Source organism: Pleuronectes platessa, chromosome 10 (genome assembly GCF_947347685.1).
Source record: "Pleuronectes platessa chromosome 10, fPlePla1.1, whole genome shotgun sequence".
NCBI classification, from domain to species: domain Eukaryota; kingdom Metazoa; phylum Chordata; class Actinopteri; order Pleuronectiformes; family Pleuronectidae; genus Pleuronectes; species Pleuronectes platessa.
Window position 1 is genome coordinate 4547489 of NC_070635.1, and position 22587 is coordinate 4570075.

General features: G+C 39.8%; 3 protein-coding genes across 3 annotated transcripts; all 3 read right to left on the reverse strand.

Moving 5' to 3' along the window:
• Positions 1-3073: 3073 nt before the first annotated feature.
• LOC128449191 (B-cell receptor CD22) lies at positions 3074-5908 on the reverse strand. The gene is made up of 3 exons (XM_053432244.1): positions 5594-5908; positions 4227-4502; positions 3074-3342 (listed from the first exon to the last, which is right to left on the reverse strand). The coding sequence occupies exons 1-3, from the start codon at positions 5889-5891 to the stop codon at positions 3074-3076; spliced, it is 843 nt and encodes a 280-aa protein (XP_053288219.1). The 5' UTR covers positions 5892-5908.
• A 454-nt stretch (positions 5909-6362) lies between these two features.
• Positions 6363-7647, reverse strand: LOC128449689 (sialic acid-binding Ig-like lectin 14). The gene is made up of 2 exons (XM_053432969.1): positions 7301-7647; positions 6363-6945 (listed from the first exon to the last, which is right to left on the reverse strand). Exons 1-2 carry the CDS (start codon positions 7359-7361, stop codon positions 6515-6517), a joined length of 492 nt encoding a protein of 163 aa, XP_053288944.1. The 5' UTR covers positions 7362-7647; the 3' UTR covers positions 6363-6514.
• Positions 7648-13585: 5938 nt separating this feature from the next.
• Positions 13586-15395, reverse strand: LOC128449192 (sialic acid-binding Ig-like lectin 14). The gene is made up of 3 exons (XM_053432245.1): positions 15299-15395; positions 14538-14945; positions 13586-13914 (listed from the first exon to the last, which is right to left on the reverse strand). Exons 1-3 carry the CDS (start codon positions 15357-15359, stop codon positions 13586-13588), a joined length of 798 nt encoding a protein of 265 aa, XP_053288220.1. The 5' UTR covers positions 15360-15395.
• Between the last annotated feature and the right edge of the window lie 7192 nt (positions 15396-22587).

A 22587-nucleotide genomic window follows, 5' to 3' on the forward strand; every position in this document is an offset into this window, starting at 1 on the left:
AATATGGCTGTGTGTACCAAATGAAAACACGAGTTCCATTTTGTGAACAGATAAGAGATTTGATGGAAAGAGTCATCTTGCAAAGGGAGTGTCAGGTTTAGAATTTTGTGTGTGAGGTTTTCAGTTTTGTGTGTGCAGTTTTGAGAAAGCCGTTATTGTTTTGAAAAACGTGTGTTAACAATTGTGAAAAACTGTAAGAAGACATTTAGAAACTTTACACCTCAGTCACATGCAGGCACGTGCATAGACATTTTGGGCGGCAGGTGCTCAAACCAAAAAAAAGGGCACCCATTGCCAAAATTATTTATGAAATTAAAAATAATAATAATAAATAAATAGTAGAACAGTAAAACTGCCTTTAAATTCTCTGCCTGTCTGTCTGTCTGTCTGTCAGTATCTCTCTCCCTGTCTCTAGTGAGTGCCGCCGAGCATGTCGGGGCGAAATTTGTGCACGTGCCTGCTCACATGCATGTGTTCTTTTTCAAGACGTAATTTAAGGTTTAAATGGTCCGTTGATAGAAATGCATCACAAAATAATGTGCTTTCTTGACGCAATGCATTTTGTGTGTACATGCATGTTCCCGAAACTCTTTCACACTGTGACATGTTCACAAATCCAACAATAATGTCAATAAACTTAAAGTTCATCATTTGTTCCAACATATTTCATTTTATTTTGAGCAACAGGATATTTACATTTCATGTGTGTGGGTTTGGATTAAGTTCACAACACTGGAAAGCACAAAAAAAAACATTCAGCAGTGATTCTCAGCATTTCTTATCTAACTGCATGTCATTTATATATATATAGATTATATAAAAAGTTATTAATACAATAATTTTACATTTTAAGTTTCAAAATAAGGATTTTAACCGTTTACCCCTCACATTTAGCTTTGTTCACTATTTTCTCCAGAACCTTTAATTAACAGTTTTAAATATTGATATATTATATTTAAGCTCAGTAATGTAACTTCTGTGCCTTGCTAACTAGTTTTAAAATACTCCAAATGGCAACACGGTTTAACACATGAACTCTTCAGACTCTCTGTGATGACTTATTGTGAATATAAACTTCCTCAGGCCCGAGGTAGCTGTAAAAAGCAGGACGAGAACATCTCAGGTCAAATCCCGACATCAGAGTATTAACTCTCATCTTGGTGTGAGCTGCTGGAGTCTCTGTTGGTCGTCTGACGTCGGGGCGTCGCTGTGAATCTCACCTGTGGAAAGTTCAGCTCCACTTCACCTTCACTGGTGTGGTCGTCAAATAGATTTGGAGATGTTGGTGCACGTGCAGCTGCATCACTAACGTCATCATAGTCCTGCAGGCTCTCTGGTTCATTCTAGGATGAGAGCGGAGGTAGTTTATAGATTATTTGAGTGACACTCTCTGGATGTAAGTCACAATAAAGTTCATACAAGACTCACATCTGATTCTTTAAGGACTTGAAGACATTTTCCTTGATTTAATTGTTTTGTTTGTTGCACAGAATAAATGGGTGAAGGGGAGGTTTCATCTCCTGATGAGTTTTGTTTCCTCTAACCACATGATTATCAAGCAGCAACTTAATCTCTTCATTCATGATCTAAAATGGATGCTATACAGGTTGTCTTTTATATAATGGTCCCAGTATACTGAGATATAAGTGTACTGATAGACAGCTACTGACAGGGCAAACAGTGAGGGCAGGATACGGAAGAACAAGGAGGGAAAAGCAACAGCTTGAACAGTAAAAGACACATCTGCCTGTAGAGCCAGATTAATACTGATGATAGAAGATGGAAGGCAGTAGCTCTACATGGTCAATTTGAGGGGTTGGAGATATCCTGACAGATTATTATATATCATTTTAAAATCTAATGTGCACATGTTGTTTTGTTTCAGATCCTTGGATCTTGTGTTCTTAACATAAAATTAACAAAACATTCTGGGACTTTGGAGGCTTTGTAATATCACCATTAAAACATATTTGATTACATATTATTGAAATTATGACATCATTTAGAGTATTTAGAAGAATTAGTAGTTTTACAGCTGTAACAGGTCAGAAGTGATGAAGCAGAGGCTTAAATATCCTGAATCTTATACCTGTACTCTCCATAATCACTGTTTGCTATGATTTCCAATATTCAAATAGTCAATTAGAAATAGATTTTTAAGATCAAACAAATGTGTCATTACCAAAAAACCAGAAGGGGATTTGATGTTTGTTGTTCCTTGTTGAACAGATTTCCTCCAGTATCTGAAAACATAGAGGGACATGATGTGGTAAAACAAGCCAGACCATCTCTGAAATGTATTTATTGAATTTGATCAAATGCACTTCTTATTCATTCACCTTAAATTTACAACAATTACACTGATAATCATCAGGAGAAGTAGAGCAACAATGAGGAACCTCAGGTTCTCCAGATAGTCTCCTGTGGTTAGAAGAGAGAGAGCATCATATAGACACTGAGTTGTGAACATGGAGAATTAGTTTAAACTTTATTCCTTGTGCAGATATTTATTTAAGACTGAATTAGAAATACTATTCTGTAGTTGTTTACCTCCATCAACCAAGATTCTGATGAGGCCACTGTGACCTTTGACCACTGATATCTAATCACCTCACAGTTTTGAGTTCTCATTGAAAGTTGAGGAATTTCTCTAAAGGCGGTTTTGTAAAATTACTTTCAAGAGGACAAGATACGTGTTTTGTGAGGCCACTGTGACATTGACCTTTGACCTTTGACTGCCAAATCAAATCACTAACTCCTTGAGTCTAATTGTGTGTTTGTTCCCTCAAGGCGTTACGTGGGTATTGCTTTTACAAGGCAAAAGTATGCTTTGTGAATTCACAGTTTTGTGAGGACACAATCTTAACCTTTGACCTCCACATTCTTATAATTTCATTCCTGAATCACACTGAACATTTACATTTTAAGTTTAAAGAAATTCCCTCAAGACCTTCTAGAGATGTCACATTCACAAACATAGGACGTATGGACAGACAACCAGAAAACATGATCTGATATAAACCTCTCACATGTCTCCTGAACAATAAAACACATAGTTATAAGACCTTGAAATTCACTCACGTTCAAACAGATGGACGGGATCAGACAAACTGTGATCTACTTCATTTTGTGCGATGCAGTAGTAGACTCCTGACTGGTTTGAGTACACTGTGTGGTTTTGATGCTCGGACACAAGTTCCATCCTCTCCTCTCCCTGACTCTTCCTGTACCATGAGTAGTGTTGGACTGGGGGAAAGCTGTGACTGAAGCAGCTCAGCATCACGGAGCTCCTCCCGTCAAGCTCCTGCTTCTCTGCCGACTCCGTGATGTGTGTGTGTGCAACTAGCCGGGAAATTCAGGAGAAAAGACAACGTCATTTTCTGAACATCATCAAAGAGCAAAAATGAATAACAAAACAAATCTTTAAAGCCAGACTGAGAAGAATATGAAACTTTAAATGGGAGGATAAAACAGACAGGTTTCAGATTCACTTGGTGAAACTTCCAATTTTTTTCTCAACAATTTCTCTTTGAAATAAACTACAGCCACTGATTTAAGGTTACTGTTCCTTTTTTTTTTAACTTATTTTTTTAGCAGGTTTGCTAAACGTTATATTGAATGATTTGTCCAAAAAGTCTATCTGAAATAGATTTTTGAAGTATAAACAACTTGAAATGTCGTTAAATAATAAACAAAGCTTTTGTACTAAGACAAAGTTTGGGAACAGAGTTTTAGAAACAAGAACCCTGAAGCTCTGCAACACCCTGACTAGCTTAAAACTAAAACTAATACTTTCATCTTACTTCGCTCTATAATTTACATACTTCTAGTTTTTATTCTTTTATTTGTTATTTTTGAAAAAATTTTAATTTGTTTTTTAATTTATATTCATATTTTGATGTGTTTTTACTTTTTTGGTTATTTGGGAAGCACTTTGTAACGTTGTTTTGAGAAGTGCTATTTAAATAAATCAAATTATGACAACAGGCCACTTTAGTCATGTTGAAATAGACGTTTTCAGTTCAACGAAATGTTGGATAAGTTTAATGAATTAATTAATTTACACCATAGTTAAAAGAACCCTGTTGTGTTTTTGTCATTGTGGAGTAATTTTTTCTTCTTTTTGGAACCAGCACGTCTGATCAGTATTTACTTTATACACAGTAATGTAGAATATATCCTCCTTGTTTATCCATTCACCATCACAAGTGCATCATTCTACTCACATCTGACTTTAACCTCAGCTGGCTGTGACTTTCCACTTCCAATGTCATTGGTGGCTTCACAGCTGTACAGTCCACTGTCAGAGGGACTGGCTGAATTCACCCTGAAGGTCTGAGTCTGAGTCTGTTGGATAATTTCCTCTCTCCCATCAGTCGTCTTCCTCCAGGTGACAGAGCTCACTGGTGGGTTGGACTCGGCAGAACAGCTCAGTGTCAACAACACATTTTCATTCACATCAAGACCAGGATTGGCTTGAACTGTCACATGGTTGGGACTGTCTGCAGTAACCAAATATAAAGAAAACAGAGAACTGTCAGATTGGACCACTGATCAATATAACTTAATCAAATAGACACATTTACTTTAGGTCATTCATTTCTCAGGTGCTATTGTTTCAAATGTTAGAAGTAATAGTTAAATAGAAAAATACATGAGAAAAGCTACTTTTGCATGGATAGTTTTTTTAAAGGTAGATTTGGTTTGATCTGTTTTGGTTGAGAAAAAAAGCCGCAGCTGAAACAATCTTGCTGTCCTTTGAGTCCTCAGTGTTCTTGGCACGGCAGAATTACCAGCCAGCATCAGCTGAAGTCACAGTGAACTCGTGGGAGAGAGAGTTGATGGGTCGTGAATAAAGATTATTTTCGGTGATTATTAAAGACTGATGATTTGTGTAGGTCCACATCAAGGTGAGAGTTGACTGTGGGAAACTTTCAACAGTACAACTGACTCTGATGGTCTGACCCCCTGTGACCTCAGACCTCATAGACAGTATAGGTTCAGTGGGCGGGTCTGTAGAGAGGAAGCAGAATCTACTTTAAAGAAGGCACTTCATGATTGTATTGTTGTTCTTCCCTCTAGTCTGTGTTACATAGGTTTCTTGTCAATGTAAAAGTTCTGCAGAGCAAAAGATCCAACAATCTGTGGTAAAGGGAGCTCCTCTCCTGAAGCTCCTAAACTCCTCTTCATCAGTCCAGCCCATACGATTTAATGTACTAAGAAAAAGTTGGGGGGACAAAGCCTTTGAAACAAGAGCCCTGAGCTCTGCTGTGACATTAAAGATAGAGAGAGTGGCAGTTCCTCTTTCTTCTTTGTAATAGAGCAAGTCATTGATTGTGGTTTTCCGCAGAGTTGTTCCTGTTCCATTTCTGCTGCTTTGGTCAAAAACTTTATTCCACGTGATCAACGTTTGAAGGAAACCTTCAACACTGCACTTCAGAGTCAGACTCTTGCTTTCACTAACACATTTTGGGTTATTCTGACTTCCTTCACATCTACGATAGATAATCACACGTTGCACAGTCATATAATGTGGTTAAGAACAAAGTTGTTGTAAAATTCAGCCCCTCAGAAATGAAGTAGTTCTACTCACAGCTCACATTAAGAGTCGCTGTCTCCTCTGTGCTCACGTGTCCTTGGAAGAGGACCGTGCAGGTGATGCTGGTTCCGTGATGTTCAGCTGAAGGGGAGAAGGACAGAGTCGAGCTGCGTCTCTTAGCGAACGCAGCCACGTTCTCAGTTTTGAAGGCCATGATGTTTCCTGTGAGGTCAGCGTCGCTCTCTCCTCCTCCTCGCCACCTCCAGGTGAATGTAGGTTCAGATCCAGAGCAGAGACCAGGAGCAGTGCAGGTCAGTGTGGTCAGCTGTCCTTCAGTCAGAGGTGGAATCATCACTGTGGGCCTCTGACTCAGACCTGATGGGAGACCAGTTCATGAATGGAGTCAGATGAGAACGTCATCATTCACTTCATTCACATTTTTTTAATTGGTGCAACGATAGGAATCTGCATCAGCTAAACAACGGCCAAAATTACTTTAGGTCCCATCCATAGACTGTGAATAAAGATTGACGACATGACAGCTCCACTAAAGTGAAGCCAAATTCCCTTGATCACCCTCTGGTGGTTGCCACCTCCATGTTAGTAAATGGGACATGGATCAAAAACTCAAACTTCACCTCAAATGAACTTTTCACAAGAACTGTTTCCGTCACTTCCAGGAGATCATATCACACTGATGTTTGTTAAATTGCAAATTCTTCAGAAAGTTTGTTTATAATACGTTTTTTGGTGTTAGCTTCTTTAACGGGATGAAACATCTTAACTGGTCTTACAATCGGTTGAGGCCATGTACTGACGGGACTTTGACACCACTCTACATCACAACATCTCTACTGTGCAAACTTTGACACCAAAAGTGCAACGTGGCATCACACGTATTTTGTACAACGGAAGGAAATGGAGAAGTGTTGTTCATGTTTATTTGCAGCCTATGGCCCAAATACACCAAACATGTCATACAGCAGGATGGTTCATACCTTGAACAGAGACAGTTGCTCTTTGGGGGAAATTATATGAACCTTCCTTCGGTAAAGCGATAACTCTGAGTTGATATGTTCCAGAGTCCGACTCCTTCAGGTCATTGACGATGATGCTGCAGTTTTTCTGGCTCACATCAGACTCCAGCAGTGACACTCGTCCTTCAAACTCCGACTGAACCTGATCGCTGAAGGTGTTACTGTGGAAAATCATGTCTCCATAACCCAATTTCTGTTTAGTCGATTCACATTTCAACCAAATTACATGTAAGACTTTGATATCCTCAGGAACAGTGAAGGAGCATGGTATCACGACACAGAGTCCGGCCTCCGCTGTTATTTCTCCTTCAACTAGAGTGATACAGTAATCTGTCAACGGACAACTTTGTTTCCCCCACACTGAAGAACCTGTTAATGCAAACATTAAGAGAAAAACAGGGAGAGAGATTATTTAAACTTTTAAAATATACCAAAAAAAAGAAGAAAGGCTACTTAAAGAAAATAGAACATGTGAATCTGTCAGTTTTACACAGTTTTATATATATATATATATATATATATATATATGAAATGAGGTCAGCAAACACGACACAGAAGAATTCCAATAATCAACGTATAATACTTTGGAAAACAAATGTATAGTTGAAATCCTAATCCCAAATTAAAACCTTGTCAGTAGCAAATTGTTTTAATGGCAAACTAAATCCACCTATTTTCATCATAACCATAAAGTTGGCATATAAGTAAAATAAAAAGTGAATACCTGTCTCAGCATCACTGACTCTCACAGAGAAAAGCAGAGTCGCCCAGATGAGAACAAACATCTCTTCTTCTTCTTCTTCCTCCAACGAACCTGACACAGAAAATACAGTAACGGAACCAGAGGACAGTCTACCATCGAAATCATCGTCTTAATAAAGGATGTTGCACGTTTGGATTTTCCTTGAGTCGCTCTTTTAGGAAAACAAGCAGCTGCTCTGAATCGATTTACATCTCACACCTTCACTTCACCAGCAGAGCCAGGAATGAGGCAAAGATGGTTACATAAACCTTTACATTTCAGAACATTATATAAGTCAAGCATTAGTTAAATGTTGTATTTTACCTTTCTCTCTCCCTCTCTCTCTGTTTCTGCTCTGAAGTGACTTCTGCTCTTGTTGCTTTTCTGTCTACTCCCCAATTATCACACTCAACAGTTTAAGGAAGTCACTGCTGAGAAATGTTTTCCTGTGCACATCGACAGGCTTTTACACACTGTGATGTGTAAGAGGCTGGAACACCATATTTGTCTTTGTGTATTTTAATAGGAGCTTTCTGCAGAAAGGATCAACAAAGAGAGTCACAGGGATCTCAGTGAAGATGGAGAACAGTCAAATGCAAGGATCTTATATAGAAGAACTAAGGCCGTTTGTCTGAGCCAGTTCAGACTGGTTCTGTAGGCCAAGTTTGAGACAGGAATTAGTTTTCTCAGTTGTTAACACACAAAAAGCGAATATTCTGCACAATTTGCACAACCTTCACTTCATGTACCAATCGCTCTACCCAGTTTGGCACTACTTCACACTCCCTTATCTGCATTAGACTCTGATTTCCTTCATTACACTCTGATGTCAATTACACATCACCTTGTTGTCAAAACACTACACACAATGTTCAGTTGTTGCACACACTTCTCAAGTAAAATCTCAAAGCATCAACCTACAACACATAAATACTCAAATCTCTAAACATTCAGGTCTGTTGAGCCTCTGTGTTGTTTGATGAACAATGGAGAACTTGGAAGATATCGACAACCAGAGAAAGAGAGGGGTAAGAGTGAGAGGAGGAGGAGGAGGAGGAAGAGGTGATGCCTAATTCATTTTTGTGAAGGGGGAGGGGGAGGGGGAGGGGTGAGCAGGCCGGCTTACAGTACTGTTCTCTGTGTGTACCGAAATAAACCTTTTTATGCTGCATATTTGTGTGCTGTTTTATTTTTGACTATGAAAAAAGTAGGCCTACACTGAGACATTTTACAAAAGGAGAAATGGCTCATTCATTCATATGGTGTTTTCCATTTCGATGATTGTGTTTTCAATTTTGCACTTCAGTGTGCTGTAAATGCTTGATAGTGTGCAAGCAAATGCTTAGTTGTGTGTTCCCAATGAATGGTATGTGTGTGTCATTTGAAAATATGGCTGTGTGTACCAAATGAAAACACGAGTTCCATTTTGTGAACAGGTAAGAGATTTGATGGCAAAGAGTCATCTTGCAAAGGGAGTGTCAGGTTTAGCATTTTGTGTGTGAGGTTTTCAGTTGTCTGTGTGCAGTTTTGAGAAAGCCGTTATTGTTTTGAAAAACGTGTGTTAACAATTGTGAAAAACTGTAAGAAGACATTTAGAAACATTACACCTCAGTCACATGCAGGCACGTGCATAGACATTTTGGGCGGCAGGTGCTCAAACCAAAAAAAAGGGCACCCATTGCCAAAATTATTTATGAAATTAAAAATAATAATAATAAATAAATAGTAGAACAGTAAAACTGCCTTTAAATTCTCTGCCTGTCTGTCTGTCTGTCTGTCTGTCTGTCTGTCAGTCTGTCTGTCAGTATCTCTCTCCCTGTCTCTAGTGAGCGCCGCCGAGCATGTCGGGGCGAAATCTGTGCACGTGCCTGCTCACATGCATGTGTTCTTTTTCAAGACGTAATTTAAGGTTTAAATGGTCCGTTGATAGAAATGCATCACAAAATAATGTGCTTTCTTGACGCAATGCAATAATGTCAATAAACTTAAAGTTCATAATTTGTTGAAACATATTTCATTTTATTTTGAGCAACAGGATATTTACATTTCATGTGTGTGGGTTTGGATTAAGTTCACAACACTGGAAAGCACAAAAAAAAACATTCAGCAGTTATTCTCAGCGTTTCTTATCTAGCTGCATGTCATTTATATATATATAGATTATATAAAAAGTTATTAATACAAACATTTTACATTTTAAGTTGCAAAATAAGGATTTTAACCGTTTATCCCTCACATTTAGCTATGTTCACTATTTTCTCCAGAACCTTTAATTAACAGTTTTAAATATGTATATATTATATTTTAGCTCAGTAATGTAACTTCTGTGCCTTCTTGCTAACTTGTTTTAAAATACTCCAAATGTCAACACGGTTTAACACATGAACTCTTCAGACTCTCTGTGATGACTTATTGTGAATATAAACTTCCTCAGGCCCGAGGTAGCTGTAAAAAGCAGGACGAGAACATCTCGGGTCAAATCCTGACGTTAGAGTAAAGACTCTCATCTTGGTGTGAGCTGCTGGAGTCTCTGTTGGTCGTCTGACGTCGGGGCGTCACTGTGAATCTCACCTGTGGAAAGTTCAGTTCCACTTCACCTTCACTGGTGTGGTTGTCAAGTAGATTTGAAGATGTTGGTGCACGTGCAGCTGCATCACTAATGTTTTCATAGTCCTGCAGGCTCTCTGGTTCCTTCTAGGATGAGATTAGAGGTAGTTTAAAGTTTATTTGTGTGAACATTTCTGGATTAAATTCACCTAATAGCAAAATATACGGACTGATATAAAGAAATGAGAGGTCACGGTTCCTGACCTTTTTAACTCGTGTTGGCTTGGACACCTTCGCATACACAGAGTCTTCTTCCACCTTTCTTTGCTTCTTCCTTGAAAAACAAATATCAACATGACATGTGCTGATTAATAACGACTTTGTTGTTCTGGTATTGTAACACAAAGATTAAATTCTCACTTCAGATTATTCTTAAAGTTCAGAGGAGCGTAGTTGACAGAATCCTCCTCGGTGTTTCCAGCTTGCCGTCTTGTGTGGTTTCGTGCAGAGGCAGCCTGAGCAGATGCAGACAGAAAACATCATTGATTATCAAGCAGCAACTGAATCTCTTCATTCAGGCTCTAAAATGGATGCTGTACAGGTTGTCTTTTAACTAATGGCCCCAGTATACTGAGATATAAGTGCACTGATAGAGAGCTACTGACAGGGCAAACAGTGAGGGCAGGATATGGAAGAACAAGGAGGGAAAAGCAACAGCTTGAACAGTAAAAGACACATCTGCCTGTAGAGCCAGATTAATACTGATGATAGAAGATGGAAGGCAGCAGCTCTACATGGTCAATTTGAGGGGTTGAAGATATCCTGATAGATTGTTTTATTGATAATTTTTAAAAATGATGTGCACATGTTGTTGTCTTGTTTCAGATCCTTGCATCGTGTGTTCTCAAAATAAAACAAATAACAGATTCTGGGACTTTGGATGCTTTATAATATCACCACTAAAACATATTTGATAACATATTATTGAAATTATGACTTTAGAGCAGGGGTTTTCAACCAGGGGTCCGCGGCCCCCTGGTGGTCCGTGACGGCATTGCATAGGGTCTGCGAAATTAACTTTGATATTTCAACACATTTCCAGATTACTCTTGAATATCATGAAAAATATCTAAAATAAGAGAAATATATCTAAAATAATATAAAGGTGATGAGGGGAACCTTGAAAACGGCTTGGGGTTAGAAACTGCAGGTAATTTTCCCCTGTGCATGCGTGTTAAAGAGAGATGTACAAGAGCGGTTGACCTTGGTAGAAAAACTCTCAGGAGGTGTTGGAGATGTAGTTTGTGTGATGAGACTTTTTTTTTTCCAAAAAGAAGGCCCAAAAGGGCAGCATTAATAATGACAATATTAAATAAAACAAAAGAGTGAAAAACAAATACTTTGTAATGAGAAAAATGAATTGGCATAATAGCCCAAACAATTAATTGCAATAACAGTCAACTTTACCACGTTCGCTGGTTGAGAAACAATTTCTTAGCAGAGTTCTCCCAACAGAATGAATAGACAAGCTTAAATCGGGCCTAAGCACGCCCCTACAGTTGGCACAAACCATGATTGTTATTGATCACCTTTACTTTAACGTTCTCTCAACATGTCAGCTACATGTCTGTACATTTAAGTCATGAAGGTTATATATTGATGTACATATGGTTCTGAGATGCAGTACAACTACAAACTGCATTTTAATTTTGTTTTCAATTCGTAAGCACTGAAAATCAACCATTTTTGTTGTTTTTTACACAGATTTTTCTAGATTTGTTAAGTAGATATATTTAGATTTGCTTTAGAGTATTTGGAAGAATCAGTAGTTTTACAGCTGTAACAGGTCAGAAGTGATGAGGCAGAGGCTTAAATATCCTGAATGTTAAACTTGTACTCTCCTTAATCACTGTTTCCTACGATTTAAATATACATAAAGCCAATTAGATATAAATGTTGAAGTTTCAACAACTGGTTGTTAAATAATTAAAAAATCTATTGTGCTACGACACGGTTCTGACAACAGGCCACCATGACTAGACACTTTGAATTAAAGTCTTTTTAATATAAATCTTCTTGAGTTTTACTAAAGTCTCTGTTTAAAGACTGTTTTAACTTATTGTTTTCTAGTTTAAAGTGTTGTCTCAACCCGGGACTCACGTGGGGCAGATTCAAAATGCTGTAAACAAGGTTGATGTCGGTCGGAGGCCTGTGGAATATAAGATATGTAAGAATAAACATATGCATACAGAGTGAATGACTATTATAAATAACAGGGCAGACTTTCATTGTGCTATTCATGTCGGAGGATATAGAACATAAATGGATGCTTTGACTATAGCATGAGCAGCAGTCCATGTCTGACTCTGTCCAACATGATGATCCTTGTCCTGGGTGGGGACAGTGTGTTGAGTGGGTGTGGTCGTACGTGCTGTCTGGAAGAGGCTGGTGTTCAGGGGCGTCTGGACGACTCAACTGCTCCGAAAAACCAGAAGGGGATTTGGTGTTTGTTGTTCCTTGTTGAATAGATTTTTTCCTCCTGAGTCTGAAAACATAGAGGGACATGATGTGGTTACACATGCCGGACCATCTCTGAAATGTATTTATTTAATCAAATTCACTTCTTATTCATTCACCTTAAAACTATGACGATTAAAATGATAATCATCAGGACAAATAGAGCAGGAACGATGAACTTCAGGATGTGCAGAGAGTTTCCTGTGGCTAAAAGAGAGAGAGCATCATATCGAGCTTCACCTTTGGCTACCGAAATCAAATCATTTACTCCTTGATTCTTATTTTGTTTTTGTGCGAAGGATGTAGGAAATGGGACGTACAGATGGACAACCAGAAAACATGATCTGATATAAACCACCACATGTCTCCTGAACAATAAAACACACAGTTATAAGATCTTGAAATTCACTCACGTTCAAACAGATGGACGGGATCAGACAAACTTTGATCTACTTCATTTTGTGCGATGCAGTAGTAGACTCCTGACTGGTTTGAGTACACTGTGTGGTTTTGATGCTTGGACACAAGTTCATCCTGTTCCTCTCCCTGACTCTTCCTGTACCATGAGTAGTGTTGGACTGGGGGAAAGCTGTGACTGAAGCAGCTCAGCATCACGGAGCTCCTCCCGTCAAGCTCCTGCTTCTCTGCCGACTCCGTGATGTGTGTGTGTTTTGAAACGTATTTTCACACCAGTTAATGGGCATTGAAACAATAAAAGATAAAAAGGAACTGGCTTTAGATTCTCCTGATGAAACTTTCAATTTTTCTCTCAGCAATTTCTCTTCCTAGCAAAGGGTTAACCCTAACAGCCACTGATTTTAGGTAAGTGTTCCATTTTTTTACTTATTTCTGATCAGGTTTGCTAAACCTTATTTTGAATGACATCATATTGTGGAGTAATGTTTTCTTCTTTTTGGAACCAGCACGTCTGATCAGTATTTACTTTATACACAGTAATGTAGAATATATCCTCCTTGTTTATCCATTCACCATCACAAGTGCATTAGTCCATGTGATCCGCGATGGAAGGAAACCTTCAACAGTGCACTTCAGAGTCAGAGTCTCGCCCTCACTAACACATTTTGGGTTAATCTGACTTCCTTCACATCTACGATAGATAAACACACGTTGCACAGTCATATAATGTGGTTAAGAACAAAGTTTCTTGTTGTAAAAATACCCCCCCTCAGAAATGAAGTAGTTCTACTCACAGCTCACACTCAGAGTCGCCGTCTCCTCTGTGCTCACGTGTCCTTGGAAGAGGACCGTGCAGGTGATGTTGGTTCCGTGATGTTCAGCTGAAGGGGAGAAGGACAGAGTCGAGCTGCGTCTCTTAGCGAACGCAGCCACATTCTCAGTTTTGAAGGCCGTGATGTTTCCTGTGAGGTCAGCGTCGCTCTCTCCTCTTCCTCCCCACCTCCAGGTGAATGTAGGTTCAGATCCAGAGCAGAGACCAGGAGCAGTGCAGGTCAGTGTGGTCAGCTGTCCTTCAGTCAGAGGTGGAATCATCACTGTGGGCCTCTGACTCAGACCTGATGGGAGACCAGTTCATGAATGGAGTCAGATCAGAATGTCATCATTCACTTCATTCACATTTTTTTAAATGGGGCAACGATAGGAATCTGCATCAGCTAAACAACAGCCAAAATTACTTCATGTCCCACCCATAGACTGTGAATAAAGATGGACGACATGACAGCTCCACTAAAGTGAAGCCAAATTCCCTTGATCACCCTCTGGTGGTTGCCACCTCCATGTTAGTAAATGGGACATGGATCAAAAACTCAAACTTCACCTCAAATGAACTTTTCACAAGAACTGTTTCCGTCACTTCCAGGAGATCATATCACACTGATGTTTGTTAAATTGCAAATTCTTCAGAAAGTTTGTTTCTAATACGTTTTTTGGTGTTAGCCTCTGTAACGGGATGAAACATCTTAACTGGTCTTACAATCGGTTGAGGCCATATACTGACTGGACTTTGACACCACTCTACATCCCAAAATCTCTACTGTGCAAACTTTGACACCAAAAGTGTAACGTGGCATCACACGTATTTTGCACAACGGAAGGAAATGGGGAAGTGTTGTTCATGTTTATTTGCAGCCTATGGCCCCAAAACACCAAACATGTCATACAGCAGGATGGTTCATACCTTGAACAGAGACAGTTGCTCTTTGGGAGAATTTATATGAACCTCTCCTCGGTGAAGCTTCAACTCTGAGTTGATATGTTCCAGAGTCCGACTCCTTCAGGTCATTGACGATGATGCTGCAGTTTTTCTGGCTCACATCAGACTCCAGCAGTGACACTCGTCCTTTAAACTCCGACTGAACCTGATCGCTGGAGGTGTTACTGTTGAAAATCATTTCTCCATAACCACATCTCTGTTTGGTCGATTCACATTTCAACCAAACTATATGTAAGACTTTGATATCCTCAGGAACAGTGAAGGAGCATGGTATCACGACACAGAGTCCGGCCTCCGCTGTTATTTCTCCTTCAACTAGAGTGATACAGTAATCTGTCAACGGACAACTTTGTTTCCCCCACACTGAAGAACCTGTTAATGCAAACATTAAGAGAAAAACAGGGAGAGAGATTATTTAAACTTTTAAAATATACCAAAAAAAAGAAGAAAGGCTACTTAAAAAAAATAGAACATGTGAATCTGTCAGTTTTACACAGTTTTATATATATATATATATATATATATATATGAAATGAGGTCAGCAAACACGACACAGAAGAATTCCAATAATCAACGTATAATACTTTGGAAAACAAATGTATAGTTGAAATCCTAATCCCAAATTAAAACCTTGTCAGTAGCAAATTGTTTTAATGGCAAACTATTTCCACCTATTTTCTTCATAACTATAAAGTTGGCATATAAGTAAAATAAAAAGTGAATACCTGTCTCAGCATCACTGAGTCTCACAGAGAAAAGCAGAGTCGCCCAGATGAGAACAAACATCTCTTCTTCTTCTTCTTCCTCCAACGAACCTGACACAGAAAATACAGTAACGGAACCAGAGGACAGTCTACCATCGAAATCATCGTCTTAATAAAGGATGCTGCACGTTCAGATTTTCCTTGAGTCGCTCTTTTACAAGAACAAGCAGCAGCTCTGAATCGATTTACATCTCACACCTTCCCTTCACCAGCAAAGCCAGGAATGAGGCAAAGATGGTTACATAAACCTTTACATTTCAGAACATTATATAAGTCAAGCATTAGTTAATTGTTGTATTTTACCTTTCTCTCTCCCTCTCTCTCTGTTTCTGCTCTGAAGTGACTTCTGCTCTTGTTGCTTTTCTGTCAACTCCCCAATTATCACACTCAACCGTTTAAGGAAGTCACTGATGAGAAATGTTTTTCCTGTGCACATCGACAGGCTTTTACACACTGTGATGTGTAAGAGGCTGGAACACCATATTTGTCTTTGTGTATTTTAATAGGAGCTTTCTGCAGAAAGGATCAACAAAGAGAGTCACAGGGATCTCAGTGAAGATGGAGAACAGTCAAATGCAAGGATCTTATATAGAAGAACTAAGGCCGTTTGTCCGAGCCAGTTCAGACTGGTTCTGTAGGACAAGATTGAGACAGGAATTAGTTTTCTCAGTTGTTAACACACAAAAAGCGAATATTCTGCACAATTTGCACAACCTTCACTTCATGTACCAATCGCTCGACCCAGTTTGGCACTACTTCACACTCCCTTATCTGCATTAGACTCTGACTTCCTTCATTACACACTGATGTCAATTACACATCACCTTGTTGTCAAAACACTACTGTTGGGACATGGTTTTTGTGCAAACCACAGGCCTCCCTTCAGTCAAACTGGAAACAGCCAAGCCGCATGTTCTGGAGTGAACTCAGTCTCCCAGAGTGCCACATGTTCCCTTTGTCTTAAGACAGTCAAGGAACTCAGTCTCCCAGAGGATGTAACAGGATGCTGCATGTCCTGGGATTTGGGCAATATCACACAAAGGTGTCAAGAACCTGGGGGGTCACTCCTATTGGTCACTCTGGTCCAAGACCTGTGAGGTCACCGGGGCCAATATAAGGAGAGGTCTGCCTAAAATCTCTCTCTTTCTCCAATCCTCCCGAGGGCGGAAGGCTGCTACAGCCTCTCTCTCCTACATCGCCAAGGGGGGGGGGCCTGGCTGATCCAGCTTCCTTCTCTTCCAACCCACAACCGGAGGTCAGAGGTGCAGCTCCCAGCTCACCCCTCTCAAGGAAATCTCCTCGCCCTTCAAGCTCTACAAAACTCCTCGTAGCGACGCGATTTCCTGCAGGAGAACTTCAACCAGCATCTGAGCACACAGCTCGACAGAATCACGAATGCAGAACTCTACGACCACCAACCCAGGAGACGTCACAGAACTACAACTGGACTGCAACTTCTTTTCCCCTTTCCCTCGGACTGGTAACATAATCTGGGCTTAATAATTATACTACGCTAAGCAAGACTGTTTATTTGATCAGTGTGTGTTTATAAGTTTGATATGTGTTGTGATATTGTGGCAACAAGTTATTTGAAAGTAATTGTTAGTTAGGCCCTTCATAGGCCTCCTTTGTAGGTCTCTCTGACTCTTGCATTATCTGATTAACATCTCCACAGACACACGCATAGTCTCCACCTAATTAAACCTACCCCCATAAAGCAACCTCAGAAGAAGGGGGGGGGCTCTTATCTTAGGGACCATTTTTAAAGCATGCTAATTTACATTCACACACACACACTCACACACCTCCTTGTTAGTTAGTTTGATTGTTTAGTAATTTGTGTTTTTATACTTTATTATGTTCATAATAAATGTTCTTCTTTCACAAATGTTCTGTCATTAATATTGCATAAGTGAATCTTGCCAACTGTTACACTGTTAAGAACTCCATAAACCTTCATTGTTCATTATATAATCTTTAATGGTAAAATATTGAGATTTCTAATTGAACTAGATCTAAATGAGACTGATCTTAATCAATAAATTGGCTATCTTTTCCCTTCTATGAAGGGTGGTGCCACGCGAGAACTTTAACCAATTAAAGTTATGATTTAATATTAATATTTTAAATATTAATGTTTTACATTTTATTTTGATAACCAAATTTATTGAGTGCCTAAAGGCACACCATTCTATGGTAACACTTTTTACGTACTATTGCACAACATAAATGGATCCCCGTGTGAGGGCGGAATGCTGCACCTAATTAACATAAATGGTGTAGCCCTGTGAAGCAGAGTACAGTTGGCAAAAACTTCATGACTATGCAATATTAATGTGTTTTTCATTTTTGGCAAATGCCAGAAATAGGTGAATTTGGAATTTTCAGTCAAGCCAGAGGCTTGAATTCAATTCCACTAGTCTGCTACCGGAGTAGACATTCAACCGTATTTACAAACAAGTGCATTGTGGTGAAATTTAATTTACTCATAAATGAAATATTTATTAATAATTAATTATTAAGAACTACCACTTTAAGTCCCATAGTGTTACCCTAAAAGATTGCTATTGCTGCTAATAATTCTAGTTGAACGTTCTTTGTTGAAATTTTAAGAATTTCTTTTAACATTTGAATATCACATATTCAATGTTAACTGGTCAAGCTGCGAAATTGCCTGTAACTGTTAAATGCTTTTGAATTAAGACATAGCGTGCCACCGGCCCTATGTAACAGAGCTTGTACCTGGCTGTTACTGCCTAGCATATCAGCCCAAGTTGGATAAGAGAACATGAGAAAGAGCCACAGCGTGCTTACAGCCCTGTGAATTTATAGAACCCTTAACTGTTACTGCCCTGCATATCAGTTATTGTGATTCAAAGTTTGGTGAATTGTTTTACTCACCATAGTTTTGGTTAGGCTAGTGTACGATAAAATCCACACTACAAGGTGTCTGCCATCGCAACACCAAAGCCAACCACACTGTTGTTGATTTATAAACTTAAATCTAATCCTTACATTTCAGATCCAACAATGGAGAATCCCTGTGTAGAACAATTTGTTTCTTCCCTAGCACCAAGCCTGACCCCTGGCTATCCTGAATTCATCAACAAGTTGAACTTCAATGAGTGTAATAAAGAAATAGATTCTTTACTTAATGACAGGTGTGATGCACAAACAGCATCAAAGGGTCCATTGTTGAGATGTATGATTCTTAATTTCCACAGGCAAATCAACCTTGCCTGTCAGAGCACAGCAGCCATGGAACAGGAGGTAAATGCCCTTAGAGCACAAAATGCTTTTCTCCTCCAGGAGGTTCAGACTGCTAGTAAGAAAACTCTGCACTATTTGGAAGACCTGCACTCAGCCGAGTCAGATCTGTTTTCACACAAGGAGGAATTGTTAAAACTTAGATTAGAAGGCGCGGCCTCACATCAGTTTTTGAACCAATGTGATTCTGGTTACTCCGATTCATACTCCTCTGATAGTGTACGGTTAACTCCCTCTTCACTCCCAAGATGGGACAGAATCCCATCCGACCCGAAGTCTTTGGGAATGAAGTCACTTTCTGATCCTCCACTGACAAGAAGAGGTAACAGCTTCCTAACCGCCCATCTTTCTGACTCTGAGACTGACATTGATGACACATGTAGTTTATCTTCAAGAACACATTGTGCCTCATACACTTCTCATCCACTGCTGCATGACACATTGCTCCGTGCACAACTCTCGAAAGGGGGGACTTCAACATTCAAAAATGTTTTAGCACCTCCCCCTCAACCAGAGAGACCTGTAGCAGGTGATGCACGCAGCCGGACCTCACAGTGTCCGCGCTTCAAGTTGCTGGAGTTTCTAGCTAAAGATATTGAACAATTTGATCCAGACAACTGTGATCACAACATTGATAATTACTTTAGAGAACTAGATCTCAGCTTAAGTGATGTGGCAAATGCAACAGAAAGAGAGAAGGTTAGACTTGTGTTAAAAACCAGCTCTACAGCTGTTCACAAGTTAATTCGGTCACTTCCTTCCAGTGTCACCAGTAACTACACAGAGCTCCGTCAAGCAGTAGTCGAGGAATTCTCTTCTACTGCTGATGAGATAACAGCCATTGTTACAGCATCCGAAATTAAACATTCACGTCGCGAAAATCCCAAGGATTATTTCAAACGTTTAAGACATGTTTATTTTCAAGGAAAGAACGAACCAGGCCTAGAAGAAAATCCCACCTTCAAGGCCATGTTCTTACGCAATTTACATCCATGTATACGCACACATGTTGTACTGATGACACAGGAAGAAAAACCTTCAATGCAGCAGATCAGGAAGATGTCACAGGTGGCTTGGGAAACTGTTATCACTCTCAAGGCTACAGTTGGTGCAACCGAGCCTGTCAGAACAAACACCAAGGTGTCAAATTTATCCACAGCCTCAAAAAGGCCCCCTCACAACAAAACGAGGGGGGGTGACAACAGGCAGCATGGGGACACAGAGCGTATCCGCCATGTTCACCAACTGCCCAGAGATAGGCATTCCCACAGTAGAAGCTGCAGGAAGCCGTACTCTGACATTCTGGCCCAAACAGACAACCACTACTCAGAAGATGACGACAGCATCTCTGAGTACAGTTCAAAATATGGTTATGACCGAGCACACAGTGACAGCACCTCTGAACGCAACTTAGAGCCTGGCCCCGCAGCGCGTTACAGCCCTGAGCCGAGACACAGGCGATCAAGAGCTCGCTCCTCACGGCCATAACCAACACACAGTTAAATCCTGTACGGACAGTCAGTATTAAGTTTCATGCTCTTAAATAGGAAAACTGTTTTTGTTAGCAACATCAGCAAACTCAAAAACCTCAATTCTGATTAAACTTATATACCACTGCCAACTTTGTACATATGTTTGGATCGAACACCTTTCATATCATAATAAAAGTCCATACCACACAGGTTAGGACATTAGCATATTATTACAGAAACAATGATACAGTCATTTGAATTTTGAGATTTTGAAAATTATGACATCCACCGCAGGAAACCTGAGGAGTTTAAAATTGTTAAGTCTAACAGATACGACTGAGTACTACATTAAGTAAGAACCAATGAGGTAACAAAACTCTTGGACATTCCCAAAAAAAGATGACCTTACCATTGTACGTGTCTCTCTCTTCATCTTGTTTTACAATTTACAAATGTCACATTTTTTCTGTTTTCTCCTTAAACCTAGTGAACAGCACAGGTTATTCATATTGTACTGTTACTTTACTCTGAATGATTTGTCTAATTTGAATCTTGCTTAGGTTAACTAGATAGTATATACAAATGCCCAGATGTTACCGTCCAAATGAACTGACAATTGACTTTTCCAGCCTTGCACTAAACATGTTCAGATATGCCCTCAGGAACACACGTCAGGTGCGATCCCTGAAGCCACAGGGGGGATGTTGGGACATGGTTTTTGTGCAAACCACAGGCCTCCCTTCAGTCAAACTGGAAACAGCCAAGCCGCATGTTCTGGAGTGAACTCAGTCTCCCAGAGTGCCACATGTTCCCTTTGTCTTAAGACAGTCAAGGAACTCAGTCTCCCAGAGGATGTAACAGGATGCTGCATGTCCTGGGATTTGGGCAATATCACACAAAGGTGTCAAGAACCTGGGGGGTCACTCCTATTGGTCACTCTGGTCCAAGACCTGTGAGGTCACCGGGGCCAATATAAGGAGAGGTCTGCCTAAAATCTCTCTCTTTCTCCAATCCTCCCGAGGGCGGAAGGCTGCTAAAGCCTCTCTTCTCTCATCCCTCCAAGGGCGGAAGGCTGCTACAGCCTCTCTCTCCTACATCGCCAAGGGGGGGGGCCTGGCTGATCCAGCTTCCTTCTCTATCCAACCCACAACCGGAGGTCAGAGGTGCAGCTCCCAGCTCACCCCTCTCAAGGAAATCTCCTCGCCCTTCAAGCTCTACAAAACTCCTCGTAGCGACGCGATGTCCTGCAGGAAAACTTCAACCAGCATCTGAGCACACGGCTCGACAGAATCGCGAATGCAGAACTCTACGACCACCAACCCAGGAGACGTCACAGAACTACAACTGGACTGCAACTTCTTTTCCCCTTTCCCTCGGACTGGTAACATAATCTGGGCTTAATAATTATACTACGCTAAGCAAGACTGTTTATTTGATCGGTGTGTGTTTATAAGTTTGATATGTGTTGTGATATTGTGGCAACAAGTTATTTGAAAGTAATTGTTAGTTAGGCCCTTCATAGGCCTCCTTTGTAGGTCTCTCTGACTCTTGCATTATCTGATTAACATCTCCACAGACACACGCATAGTCTCCACCTAATTAAACCTACCCCCATAAAGCAACCTCAGAAGAAGGGGGGGGGGCTCTTATCTTAGGGACCATTTTTAAAGCATGCTAATTTACATTCACACACACACACTCACACACCTCCTTGTTAGTTAGTTTGATTGTTTAGTAATTTGTGTTTTTATACTTTATTATGTTCATAATAAATGTTCTTCTTTCACAAATGTTCTGTCATTAATATTGCATAAGTGAATCTTGCCAACTGTTACACTGTTAAGAACTCCATAAACCTTCATTGTTCATTATATAATCTTTAATGGTAAAATATTGAGATTTCTAATTGAACTAGATCTAAATGAGACTGATCTTAATCAATAAATTGGCTATCTTTTCCCTTCTATGAAGGGTGGTGCCCCGCGAGAACTTTAACCAATTAAAGTTATGATTTAATATTAATATTTTAAATATTAATGTTTTACATTTTATTTTGATAACCAAATTTATTGAGTGCCTAAAGGCACACCATTCTATGGTAACACTTTTTACGTACTATTGCACAACACTACACACAATGTTCAGTTGTTGCACACACTTCTCAAGTAAAATCTCTAAGCATCAACCTACAACACATAAATACTAAAATCTCTAAACATTCAGGTCTGTTGAGCCTCTGTGTTGTTTGATGAACAATGGAGAACTTGGAAGATATCGACAACCAGAGAAAGAGAGGGGTAAGAGTGAGAGGAGGAGGAGGAGGAAGAGGTGATGCCTAATTCATTTTCACCTCATTTACACAGCCGAACAGGAAACTGAAACTGTAGATATGGTTCGTGAGAACAACTCTATCACACTCAGACAGATAAAAACTAGGATCCTGGCTGACCATGCTACATTTAGAAACGTCCAGACCGTCATTGGACCGTATTCTTCATAGAAATGCCATGT

Excerpts from the sequence above, each read along its gene's own strand:
- LOC128449191 (XM_053432244.1), bottom strand. The coding sequence starts at position 5,891 with ATGATTCCACCTCTGACTGAAGGACAGCTGACCACACTGACCTGCACT. Across the intron at positions 4,503-5,593 it reads AGCGACTCTTAATGTGAGCT|ACAGTCCCAACCATGTGACA; the intron begins GTGAGTAGAACT and ends TGGTTACTGCAG. Across the intron at positions 3,343-4,226 it reads AGCTGAGGTTAAAGTCAGAT|TTGCACACACACACATCACG; the intron begins GTGAGTAGAATG and ends TTTCCCGGCTAG.
- LOC128449689 (XM_053432969.1), bottom strand. The coding sequence starts at position 7,361 with ATGTTTGTTCTCATCTGGGCGACTCTGCTTTTCTCTGTGAGAGTCAGT. Across the intron at positions 6,946-7,300 it reads AGTCAGTGATGCTGAGACAG|GTTCTTCAGTGTGGGGGAAA; the intron begins GTATTCACTTTT and ends TTGCATTAACAG.
- LOC128449192 (XM_053432245.1), bottom strand. The coding sequence starts at position 15,359 with ATGTTTGTTCTCATCTGGGCGACTCTGCTTTTCTCTGTGAGACTCAGT. Across the intron at positions 14,946-15,298 it reads ACTCAGTGATGCTGAGACAG|GTTCTTCAGTGTGGGGGAAA; the intron begins GTATTCACTTTT and ends TTGCATTAACAG. Across the intron at positions 13,915-14,537 it reads AGCAACTGTCTCTGTTCAAG|GTCTGAGTCAGAGGCCCACA; the intron begins GTATGAACCATC and ends GTCTCCCATCAG.